Below are 13,320 nucleotides of genomic sequence, written 5' to 3'. Positions count from 1 at the left end.
TGTTAACACTGTTCAAGTGCATTCCATGCCGCTTCCATTTTTGTGCTCATATTACAAGTCCAAGTTATTTTTTTTAGTCTAGTGCACATTTCTGCATGTCAGATAGCATAGGTCTGTCTGCCGGAGGCATAAGTGCCTAGGAGGAATGCAAGACTTTTTGAATTTGGTAAATATGCCAATTTTGATTAAAAAATATAAAAGTCCTTTCAATATTGACTTAATAATGTGAAGACAATTCTTTTTTAATGCAAAATTGACTGCCAATATAGCGTAAAACTCAATATCAGTGAATTTGTAATTAACTTTTTCATTAGATGTACAACTTCTGAATGTAATAATGTACTTTCAAATTCAGTTCTGCTGTATATATTCCAAATACAGTATGATAGAGGTAAAACAAACTGATAGAAAACAAAATGATTCAACACTACTATTCTACCATTGCCAATTTAGGAGGTTAATCTTGTTACACATTTAAGTCTTGATACACATGCAAATTATATTATCTGGACTGATTTCAGATAGACTACATTTTCTGAAAGATCAATGGTACAAATTTGAAATTAAATGTGGTTACTAAATGTAACCTTTCCTACCTATATTTTCCTACTTTATTTTTATCTTTCCTTTTGCCTTCTTCTTATATCATTTGCTGTGTTCATTGTCATTTTTTTCTCCACTAATAAGTTTTAGGTTAAAGACTGAAGTTTAAGTTGGTGTCACTTTCCAGTTACTCAGCATGGACATACATAAAAGACAAAGGTAAAAAGTCATAACAAAATCTTACAGATTTCTTCATTAAGTGTTCTCATAAATAAGACAACATGGTAAAACAATAGAAATCCATGAAAATAAAATCTAATAAGTATAATATTAAAACATATTTTTTTTCTCATATTGATGTGATAAAATGAATAGCTTCAAAACAATATTATCCCAGCATACTCTATGTGAATTATTCAAGTTTAGGTGCCAGGCATGATAGCATAAACAGAGGATGATAATACATAGCTTGAAAATCACAAAACATTAAAAAAAAACATTTTAGCATGACAAACAACAACTAACATTTATATTTGCAATGATTATCTAGGATACAAAAAGAAATTTCTAATCGTCCCGTTTGTATGAACAAGTATGAAACTTTTTTTTTTTTCAATGTCTACAAAGCGCATTCTTTGTGAAAGTAAAAAAATTGCATTTGGAGAATATAAAGTTCCAGGCAGATATGATATCCTGATAACTCCATGTTGTTTAGTTTCCATCCTTCGCAACAACCAAGAAATCCAGTTGGCTAATCAAAAAAACAGTTTTGATGATAAGTTCTTAGTAAGTTTTATCAGTGTTCTGATCTGTAAGTAGGAAAAGTGTCTGTTCGATGCAGTTTCTGTGGGTTTGAAAGATCTTCTCATAAGCCAAGTTTGGAAAAAAAAGAAAAAGAAATCAAGAGTTTAATATCATTGTTTAAAGTTAATTCCAGTTTTGTTCTTGAAATTTACCACAATATTCCTTGTTCTTATATAACTTACACGAAAATAACAAAAAGAAAAGCTATAAGTAAAATTAATGTAAAAATATTGGTAATATTGAGTAAAGACTTGATATTTCTGTGTATACCATTGCATTGCTAATTGAAATACGCATATCAAATTTAATTAAATGTTAATTTAAAAGACAGAACAACAATTGTAAATGCACTTAAAACATTTATTTTTGTGAGTACTTATTTTTGCAAAGGGAACTAATTTGTTAATATATACTATGTGTATACAAAGATTAATAGCCTGTTAAATATATATTTATTTACTAGATAGTATCTTACTCCATAGCCCAAAATAAAACTATTTTAATTTATGTGATTACTAACATATATCAAACACATTATAAATACCATGTAAATGAGTAAATAATTATTTTTAGACATTTTGACTAGTAATATTATGTGGCAATAAAAATAGATCCAATGTAAATGAATAGTAATGTTGTTTTTTTTCTATTTAATTATATATTTTTTCTAAACTGATTACATTATAAAAAATGTTGATATACTTTCACACATTTTACTATCTTTTTATACATATATCAGTTTGTTACTTTGCAGAATTTAGGAATTTTTTTAAAAATAAATAAAAAATATTTCATAAATGTTATCCCTTTAGAATTATTTTCAAATGTTAGATCAAGGCAATTGTTCCTTCTTGTATACAGTATATAAAGTTGCTAAATAGGAAGAAAATTAAAATTAAAAAAAAAAAAAAAAAAAAAACCCTTACATTTTTGGCAATTTATTGTTTTTTAAGTGTAAGTGGCGACAGATTTTAACTTTCACATAATTATTTAAGTTTTCACACATTTTCATGATAACAATATCTGTACATGCTCCTAAAATCATCTAAGGGAACATACTCATTCGTACCACTAGATGTCACCATTTTATAAAAATAAAGATATAAAATCATATTTCTAAACAAATCTTCGTAGTATCTAATATCACTGGTGTCAAAACATAAAGATTGAGCAAAAGCATACACCAGCTGAGAGATCATTATAAATGCAAAGAACACACTTGCAGTCAATTATTTTGGGAATTAATATTATGTCTTTTGAGTTAATTCAGATAACTGAGATTGATTACGATAATATAAAAATATTTGAGGCAATTGTGTAAAATTAATTACCTTTCATTGGTATAAGAGTAATAAATTATATAGTAAGCATGACATTTAAAAGTTACAAAAGTTTAAAAAGAGTATAATAAAGGAATACTAGTTTCAAGGGAGTGTAAAAAAAATACACTTTTTCTTTAGAGGATTTAGGCTATAATATCTGCAAAAGGGGCTTAATACATAGAGTTGTGCTTACAATAGAGAGGTTTGTGTTTATAGTCTGTGTTACTTCAAATGGATATAGGAGGTGAGCAAAAGAGAAACAAGCACATGTGTGTATGCTAATGTGTAGAAGAATTTGGCAGTTCTAGGATTAGAAACGTGATAACATGTAAACCTTTTTAAAGTAGTGAAACAGAAAATAAAATGAGGGAATTAGTTTTCAAATAATAAAAGCTCTAATGAAAAAGACTATTTTATGTTTACACACACACACACACTGTGGCTCCAATTTATCAAGGTCTGTTCGACCTGATCCGACAGTGCGGATCAGGTCTGACAGACCTTGCTGAATACGGCGAGCAATACGCTCGCTGTATTCAGCATTGCACCAGCAGGGGGCTGCTGGTGCAACGCCGCCCCCTGCAGATTCGCAGCAAATCGGCCGCCAGCAGGGAGGTGTCAATCAATTATGTTGTAGATATTGAGTGGGTTCCCAGTATCAGGAAAATTATATAGGTTATCTCATTGTGGGTTGTTCTATTCTACATTATTTTGGGGGGCACTCCAGTTGACCGTCTAATGTCTTTTGTCAAGGGTCAGTCTGGAGGTGTAGGTGTATCACCAGGAGCAACCTGTCGGCAAATTTATTCATTTTAATATTGCCATAAAAAAGTCCTACAAGATCGATTGATCTAAATATCCATTTTTTATGCACACTAATGGTATTTCACCTACGAGTTGAATTGGACCAACAATATTACAAACCCATTTCTTATGCATATTAAATTGTATTTTAACAACGAAAATATCATATATATAGAAGCCGGAGCATTTACGCTCATATTATTGGTTCTCGATTTACCAATGGAAGCTCTGCATGGTTGTTACACCTCCACGCATGCACAGTCCCTTTTAGCAGACGCCGAGAATTCGTGGGTTATTTGTGGTTTTTCTTATTTGTGGTAAAGATTATTATGTAGATTGCACCTGAGGAAATGGTCAGGAGAGACCGAGAAACGTTGTGCTTGTGTGCTTTTAAATAAAGTCTTTTTACTTTTTATAAGACTTATTTGCCACAAACTATTAATTATTACTTCTTCCTTTGATACATTTGTATCCCGAGTAGTGTAGTTTATGCTACTAGAGAATGACGGACCAGAACGAGAGTAAGCCTGCTGTGGACGCCTGACGCTGGTGTGGTTCTAAATCCCAGAGGTTCGCTGATCTCCATACGGGGACGACAGCCAGGAGAGTGCTAGTGGGAGTTAGCCGGACGACTCTTAACAGTCCAGGAGGTGGTTGTGACACTTCTCAAGTGTCCTCTATTTTGTAAGTACGGTCTTACTTGTGTCTATTGGCGTGTTATACAAATCTGATTGTGCACTATGGTGGCGCCTTCTTTTTTATCATTCATATCTGGAGGTGTCAATCAACCCGATCGTACTCGATCGGGTTGATTTCCTGCAATGTCTGTCTGCCTGCTCAGAGCAGGCGGATAGGTTATGGAGCAGTGGTCTTTGTGACCGCTGCTTCATAACTGCTGTTTCTGGCGAGCCTGCAGGCTCGCCAGAAACACGGGGCATCAAGTTCCATTCGGAGCTTGATAAATATGCCCCAATGGCTTTAATGATACTTAAAATGTCTGCATAACCACCTACCCGAATTTGCCCATCACCCACCAATCTCTTGTTTCATTATTCAAGACATATTTTAGAGCAAATTTTCTGAACTAAACTCCTACTCAAGCCCACAAGTACGAATATATATATATATATATATATATATATATATATATATATATATATATATATATATATATATATATATATATATATATGTACTTGTAGGTGTAAAAATTTGCTCTAACATATGTATTAAATAATATATATGTATCATCTCAAGCACTCTACCCTCTAAGTCGTATTGTAACATAGGTTGTATTTTAAGCATGTATGTCTAAAGATGGGGAAACCCAGAAATGTCACCTATATTAAAATTAGTTATTTAAATCCTGGACAGTTATTTTCCTTTGTGTTATGTGTATATATATATACAGGGTTCAAAATTTTAAATCCTAAGCTACTATCCAGGATAAAATGTTACTCACCACTTCTCATCCCACCCACTCAACACCCACTACTTCAAACCATCTTTGCATATGTTTGGTCATTGTGAAACATTTTGTAATATTGTTCTTATTTTATACCATAATACATTAAATAATGCTACATACAGTAATAAATTAACAAAAATAAGTTCATAGCGGTTACATCCACTAGAGGTTCTGGGGAAGACAACAGCTGGATAGAAAAAGGAAGTGAACAAAAAGAGTGCAGAGAGTGCTGGGAGTCATGGAAGGTCATAGCAGACCTGGAGATTTTTTTTTTAAATAATTATCATCTCTCCCTTCTCGCTCTTAACTATCTTTCTCAACTCCCTCCTCTCTTCAGTCTCTCTTTTTACCCTCTCCCTTCTCTCTCAGGCCATATCTTCTCTTCACACTCTTTCTATGCCCTCTCTCATATCGCTTCACTGTTTTTTTCTCCATTCTCTTTTAACTATACCTTCTTCTTCACTTTCACTTTTTCTCTCCAATCTCTCTCTGTGCCCTAGTTACCCTCTGAGAAGTTACAATCTAAGCTCTTATATCATACTTTAGTGGATATATAATATCCCTTTAGATAAAAGTTTTAGCACATAGCCCAAAATGTGTGTTTGGCAGTGCCGCAATAGGAATGTACATTCTGCAAATACTTACAACATGCCACTACACTTCGACTCAACATTCCCTAACTAACTGAACTAGCCATCTGGTGAAAATTTACTTTTGAAATGCCATAAAAAAGTCACATTACACCCAAAAAAAGTCCTTAAACCTTTGGGGGGGGCAGCACAAAACCTTAATACGCCACATATATTTTATATATATATATATATATATATATATATATATATATATATATATATATATATATATATATATATGTGTGTTCAATTGCGTTTACTTTCTACTTATAATTGAAGCGAAAAACCCGACACTCGCAAAAAGCCGTGATAAACCCCTTTTTACTCATGCAACATTTACCGTTCCACTCATAATCTAACCCTTTATAGGGAATTCAATTTTGATTTTAATATTTTAAACTAGATTACGATTTTAAAGAAACACTACCAGATTGCTATAATTGTGCAGTAGATAATGATTCTGTTTTACATACAATTGTCTATGAAACATAATGTATCTTTTAAAATGATGTTTTAAATAAGGTTATAAAATAATTATTGCCTTGGTAATGTGTTTTTCATATTTATTTATTGTAACTTTGGTATAATCACTTTTCTGATAAAGGTAGTTTTAATACTTTTGTATTCATATTGCCCTCAGCAAAATATTACACAGTACTGTAATCAGAAAAATATTTAAATAAATATATAAACTATTACTTGCATTTTAGATCACAAAAACCAAACCAAAAACAGGCAGAGAAGATTGTGACTAATAGGCAGGGAAAATAGTAATTTTTTTAATTTTATATTTAAAAAAAATATTTATTAAAAAATTTGAATTTTAGAATAAGTTTGGATTTCGGAATTCCAGATTTGGGTATTTATACCTTTAATAATATTTGCTCATCATATCAAATTTCACGGAAATAATTTAGAGCTTTGGTATTTCAAAGAAGACTCCAGACAATCTTTAAATACAATATATTTAAAATATCAGTTGAAAACTCTAAGCATTGTAATTTCTCTGCCACTAAAATATTATGAGAAATCAGCAAGAAAACTCTTGCGTGCGGTCAAGCATTAACTGTTGCATATGCCAAAAGACACATTAGCACTAATTACAGCTACCCTGCACAATATTTATGGAAATCAGTATAAAACTGGTTTATACTGTAACTGCAACTAAAGTGGATTAATTGATAAGGTCCTAACAATTCCTCGTCTTTCTAAAATTACATCTGACTGCTCATAAAGACTTGGTGGCCAGTCAGTTAGATACACTCTATTTCAAATTCTTAGATGCACAGCATGTTTATATCATGTGAGAAATGTATAAGACATCAGACTGCTGCTTCCTAACCTGTACGCCAGCTCTTAGCTAGCAGACTTAAATTACACCGGTCAAGTCCAACTGGGGTGATTGACAGCCTCTGCTGGCACGTGACTGGCCGCACTCTAGTAAGGGTCGGCATTGCAATACTTGGCAGACAGGTTCACTGGAGCGAGCCTTTTCTGCCCGGTGCTTCTTAAATGTTGGCCCATATCTCAGGAAACAACTTGACTTCATCTCTTTTGCCAGAAGCTAAGACATGATGGATTAATGCACACCAAGAAAGAAAATGGTGGAATTTAATTTATGTATTTATTTTTTATTTAAAGGGACAAGTAAAGATAAAAATGCATATGAAAAGGTTCTAGGTAAACATTTTTATTGATAAATGTGAATCGAAGATGGTTTATTCATTTATTTTTTACAGGAAGTAAATGTGTGTGCATAACTTAAGTGGAATAAATTGGGTACTCTGTTTGTGTTGCACTTTGTAGGGGAACTGTGTTGTCACACAGTGCTGCAGGTGCACTATTGACTTTGTGTGTTCTCTTTATTTTGTTTAGCATGTTGTATTTTGGCTTTAAACTTATTTTTATACACAGCGCGGGTGCACTGTTATCATTGCAGACACTGCTTTTGCCTGGGGTCCAATTTTATTTATGCTACTTTAATGTAAGAATTATTTCAATTTATTTCAAGCATGCTTTTAGTATAATTGAGACTATTGTGTTGTTGGGAAAACATATACTTTACTACAATGTCTAATGTAGATTTTGGTAGACATGCACATTCGGAGGTGTCATTCACTTCTGAATGCAGAAGAAGGTGGCTTTTTGTGCCGCTCGGATATTTTCGTTGCCGCATTTGTTCTTGTGCAACAGCAATGCATTAAAATTGGGATTTGCACAGATTTTAGTGTGATGCTGTTGCACAAGAATAAATGTGGCAATAAAAATAGTCAAGCGGTACAAAGAACTGCCTTTTTGCTCATTCGGAGGTGAATGAAACCTCCAAATGGACATATCTAGATTCTGGTGCTAGGGGCATGTTTCTTGATATAGAACTTGAACAAAAGACTCCAGATTCTAATGGTAATTCTCCACTCTGTGTTACAACCTTAGGACAAGAACCTTTATGTACTGGGCTCATTACTCACAACTCCAAAGCTATCTCAGTTTTGGTAGGCGCTCTTCACCAAGACATTTTGTAATTCAATGTCATCTCATCGCCTAGAAATCCGGTGATATCAGGATACCCATGGTTATGTAAACATAATCCCTCTTTTGATTGGTTCTCTGGGCAAGTTTCGGCTTGAAGTTCTTACTGTCTAGCTCATTGTCTCCAAAAATAATATATAATTCTATACCTGTTCTTTCTGTTTTTACTGAACCTGGATTACCCACCGTTTACACAGATGTTGACATCTTTTCTGGAAAAGAAGCTAAAGGGCTTCCCCACACCATACTTATTATTTTGCAATTGAATTGCTTCCAGGAGCTCCTCTACCTTAAGGAAGAACATATCCTCTCAACCTTCTGTAGACTAAGGAGATGGAGGAGTTTGTTCAGGAAAGCCTCAACAATGGTTTCAATCATCCTTCCTCCTGACCCATGAGAAAGAAGTACAGATAACTCAGGCCTTGTATTGATTACAGAGTATTTAATCACATTACTGTAATCCTGAACCTTCTGCTCATTACTTTATAGAAGTTGACACCTCTAAAGTAGGCACAGGTGCAGTTTTATCCCATCGGGATCCAACTACCAACAAACTACACCCATACACATCTATTTTTCCAAAATAATGTTCTGCTGCTGAACAAAATTATGATTTTGTAAATAGAGAGCTTCTGGTTATGAAACTAAATTTTTCTGTCAGTGGAGAAATCTACTTAAGGGTATATAGCTCCCTGTAGTGGTACAAACAGACCACAAAAATCTGGTTTATATGGAAACAGCCTAAAGACATGATCCAAGACAGGCCCTATGGGTATTATTATTTACCCAGTTTAACTTATTTGTAACATATATTCCCAGAACTAAAAACACCAAGACTGATGTCTTGTCTCACCAGTTTTCTTGTAATGATCTTCATTCCACTCCTACCCACATCATACCTCCTGAACGTGTTATTGCTTAACTTTCTACTGATTTACAAAAAAAATCTATTGGCTGCTCAAACACAGATCCCCTCTAATCTACAGGTTCCTACTAATACTCTGTATGTACCCAAGAAGCTTCATAAAGAAATATTGTCAAGAAGCTTCATAAAGAAATATCTCATGGACATTAGATGTCTGGACATCATGGTGTCAAACAGACCACTCTACATTTAGAACCTCTTGTTTGGTGGTCTAACTTGAAACAAGACACCATCGCAGCCTGTTCCACCTGTGCTGCCATTAAAACATATTGTTGAGCCCCCCAAGGTTTACTTCAACCATTACCAGTTCCTCATACTTCTTGGACCCATATTAGTATGGACTTTATCATTGATCTGTCTTCCTCTAGGGAAATAAAGTCATCTGGGGGATTATAGACTGACTCTCTAAACAGGCACATTTTAGAGTCTGGTATTATTGTTTACTGAAAATGTAATTTGTCTATATGGTATTCCAGTAGAAATTGTCTCTAACAGAGGACCACAATTGTTCTCTGCCTGCTAGAGAGAGATTTGCAAACATATGGGCATTGAAATTTCACTTTCTTCTGGGTACCATTCTCAATCAAATGACCAGATTGAGAGAATGAATCAGGATATAGAGACCTACCTAAGAACTTATGTAAAATGCTGAACATGACAACTAGAATGATATGATACCTCTGGCTGAACTGGTACACATTTCTATGGCATTTCTCGCTAAAGTGTTCTCATTTCCAAGCTGATCTCGGGTATCAACCTAAGGTGTTACTGTTTCACTCTTCTACTGTCAAGGTTCCCGCGGCTGCTAATTTGTTTTACTTCAGTCATCCCATAGACATAAAATATATACTGATAGTCCCCAAATACATCCTCCCAGATATTGCTTAAGTCAGCTTGTTTGGTTATCCAAAAAAAATATTAAGCTGAAACAGTGTTCTCCCTTACCTGGTTCCAGATTTATAGGTCTTTTCCATATTTTAAGCCAAGTGAACCCCATGGCCAATAAACTGAGTCTGCCTAAACATATTCATATTACTATTACCTTTCATGTGTCCTTACTTAAAGACCTTCTAGACCTTCTAGACATCCTTTTTTTTGTTAAAAAATCTGGATTGGCTATTATATTTTTTAAATTAACATAAAGATTACAATCTTTCCAAGACAGACACAGCTGATTTTGTTAATACACATGATATTTGATTTCTATTTTCCCACTATTGAACTCCAAACTAGATGCTGATCACTGAAATAACAAATGGGTTACAAAGATTAATGGAGTCCATGTCTGTGTTCTGCAATTGGAAACAGTCAGCTAGATTATGAGTTTTGCGTTATGAGTAAAAAAGCAGCGCTAAGGCTCATAACACTGCTTTTTCACTACCACTGCTATTACGAGTCTTGTAGGTACAGCTGTCCCGCACACTTTTTTGGCCGTACCACAAATTAACTTACGCAATTTGCGTAAAGTCTATTTTCAATGGGACTTCCATTGTGCCGGTATTACAAGCTTTTTTTTTAGGCCAAAAAGTGAGCGGTACAGCCTATCCCGCAAGATTCGTAACGCATTCTAAAGTCAGTAGTTATGAGTTTTACACTACAAAGCTGTAGCATAAAACTCATTACTAAAGTGCTAATTAGTACACTAACACCCATAAACTACCTATTAACCCCTAAACCGAAGCCCTCCCGCATTGCAAACACTAAAATAAAATTATTAACCCTTAATCTTCCGCTCCAGACATCGCCGCCACTGGAATAAACATATTAACCCCTAAACCGCATCACTCCCGCCTCGCAAACACTAGTTAAATATTATTAACCCCTAATCTGCCGCCTCTATCATCGCCGCCACCTATCTACATTTATTAACCCTAACCCTAACACCCCCTAACTTAAATATAATTAAATTAAATCTAAATCAAACCTACTATTAATAACTAAATAATTCCTATTTAAAACTAAATACTTACCTGTAAAATAAACCCTAAACTAGCTACAATATAACTAATAGTTACTTTCCTGTAGCATATCAGTATGATCCCACCTATTACGGTCAGTCCAGCGCCGAAATACCAGGCAATTCCTCTCTGAACAAGGAACACAGCAACCCCAGACAATCATTTCGGCCTTTATTGGGCCTCGTCAGTGAGGTGTAGCCATATTCCTCTAAGCACACTGAGCAAGGAGTCCACGTCTGGTTGCCCCTTTTTCCCATAGGGAGACTAAATACATACAGAGAGAAGTGCACTGACAGGAACGAACAACTGGCTCAATACCATTGTTAGCCTGTTCTATGGCGATTTACCACCAGGGTGCAACTTTTTGGAGTCCTTTAGATTCTGATTGGCTGATAAAAAAAACCACATCGCTTACCCACTAACCTGACACTGCTTTAAAGCTGAAGGTAGTTATGAATACTTTACATGTATTATGTTCATCACATAGAAGAAAATGTTTCTTTTTCTTTTATATATATATATATATATATATATATATATATATATATATATATATATATATATACATATATATATATATATATATATACATATATATATATATATATATATATATATATATATATATATATATATATATATATATACAGTATATAGATAAAATTAATTTTTGTAATATATATATCTATAACTATATATCTTTGTATATATTTACTGGTATAGATATAAATACTGATATATAAATATAGATATTAACAGTGTACAAAATATGTGCATGTTAGCGAGGTATATGGAGAGAAGCACTGGCATTTGTAGATGTAGATGCACTGTATGTGTAGATGTTTTATACCTATGTGTTTGATATGTTAAATGCAAATAGTACAACATGATAAAAATAAAAATGTAATTACTGCACTAATTCTTCTTGGAAAACATAAGCAATTAATTGATGCTTTATGTTAAAAGTTTTTAAAATAATGATTCATAGATACAATGCTATTCTAGCTAGATGATTCATTAGTAAATCATCTCTAGAGTATATCACAGAAATCTAAGAGTTTGTAATTGATAGCTCTTTGAATTATTTGTGAATGAGGCCAACTTTGTGCTGTCACCTTAAAAAAAATGATTTATGTGCAGTATATTGTAATGATTTTGTCATTTCTGCAGCTTTACTGAAATTTCCAACCTATAGGAAATATGTTGAAATTGGCACTAGGGGGCACTAATAGGTTTAAAACAGAGATGAATTTAGAAATAATCTACTGACATAGACCTGGATATATAAAATATTATAAGCAAAATCTTTAAGGAGTATTAAGTATAGATGAATTAGTAACTGTATAATCAGCATGTAGTTATGAAAACAGCAGGAATTTTTTGGTCTTTTTTTTTTTTACCTTGTAGACTGTAGAGCTGCCCTGTACTGTGCTGCCTTGTTATATGCTGCCAATACGCACTACGAGGCAGAGGAACCATGGTGTTTAGGGACACTGTCCGTTCGCTCATCCTCATTTGAAGCTGTGACAGGAATCATAACATAGAACAATGTTAGCAACAGGAGAGCTAAACTGCATTTTAAAATAACATACATTCATGCATATATTCTTAGCTTACAGGGACGTAAAACATAAAACTAAACTTTCCTCAGATAGAGCATGTCATTTTAGGAGGCTTTTCATGTTACCTCTACCTAGGTAGGTTTAGGAGCATCAATTCACTACTGCTAGCTTGCAGGTGATTGGTGTCTATGCACATTTGCCTCTTGCATGTGGCTCACAAGATGTGTTCAGCTAACTCATAGTAGTGCTATGCTGCTCTAGAGATGACTTTATCTATGTGTTTAACCTATATACCTATAGTTATTTACAATCCATAGTGCAATAATAAAATGCTCTAATATGTATCAGTCCGTTTACAGCTTGGAGTCATGTAAGAATATTTCCCAGTTCTTATTGGCTGAGGACAGGGATTGAAAAAGACCCATATGTAATACATGAAGCCAAACAATAGTCTGTTTTTGAATTGTTATGGACCTTTAAAGGGACATGAAACCCAAAAATGTTCTTTCATGATTCAGATAAAGAATACAATTTTAAACAACTTTCCAATTTACTACTATTGTTTAATTTGATTCCTTCTCTTGTTATCCTTTGCTGAAAGGTTTATCTAGGCAAGCTCAGGAGCAGCAGAGAACATAGGTTCTAGCTGCTGATTGGTAGCTACATATATATATATATATATATCGATTGTGATTGGCTCCCCCAAGACTTCAGTTAAAAAACATTACTGAATTGCTGCTCCTTCAACAAATAATACCAAGATAATGAAACTA

The 13,320-nt window shown here is 33.7% G+C and overlaps 1 protein-coding gene across 1 annotated transcript in view; it reads right to left on the bottom strand.

Annotated features, from left to right (window-relative positions):
* Positions 1-805: 805 nt before the first annotated feature.
* The window catches only part of DOK5 (docking protein 5), a 484,210-nt gene continuing 471,695 nt past the window's right edge, over positions 806-13,320 (bottom strand). The window contains exons 7-8 of the mRNA XM_053694882.1: positions 12,386-12,506; positions 806-1,404 (exon numbers count right to left, since the gene is read on the bottom strand). Coding sequence (XP_053550857.1) covers positions 1,340-1,404; positions 12,386-12,506 — 186 coding nt within the window. The 3' untranslated portion in view covers positions 806-1,339. The remainder of the gene's footprint in view (positions 1,405-12,385; positions 12,507-13,320) is intronic.

Source organism: Bombina bombina, chromosome 1 (assembly GCF_027579735.1).
Source record: "Bombina bombina isolate aBomBom1 chromosome 1, aBomBom1.pri, whole genome shotgun sequence".
Taxonomy (NCBI): domain Eukaryota; kingdom Metazoa; phylum Chordata; class Amphibia; order Anura; family Bombinatoridae; genus Bombina; species Bombina bombina.
The sequence above is the reverse complement of the archived record's forward strand: the minus strand, read 5'-3'. Positions and strand labels throughout refer to the sequence as shown.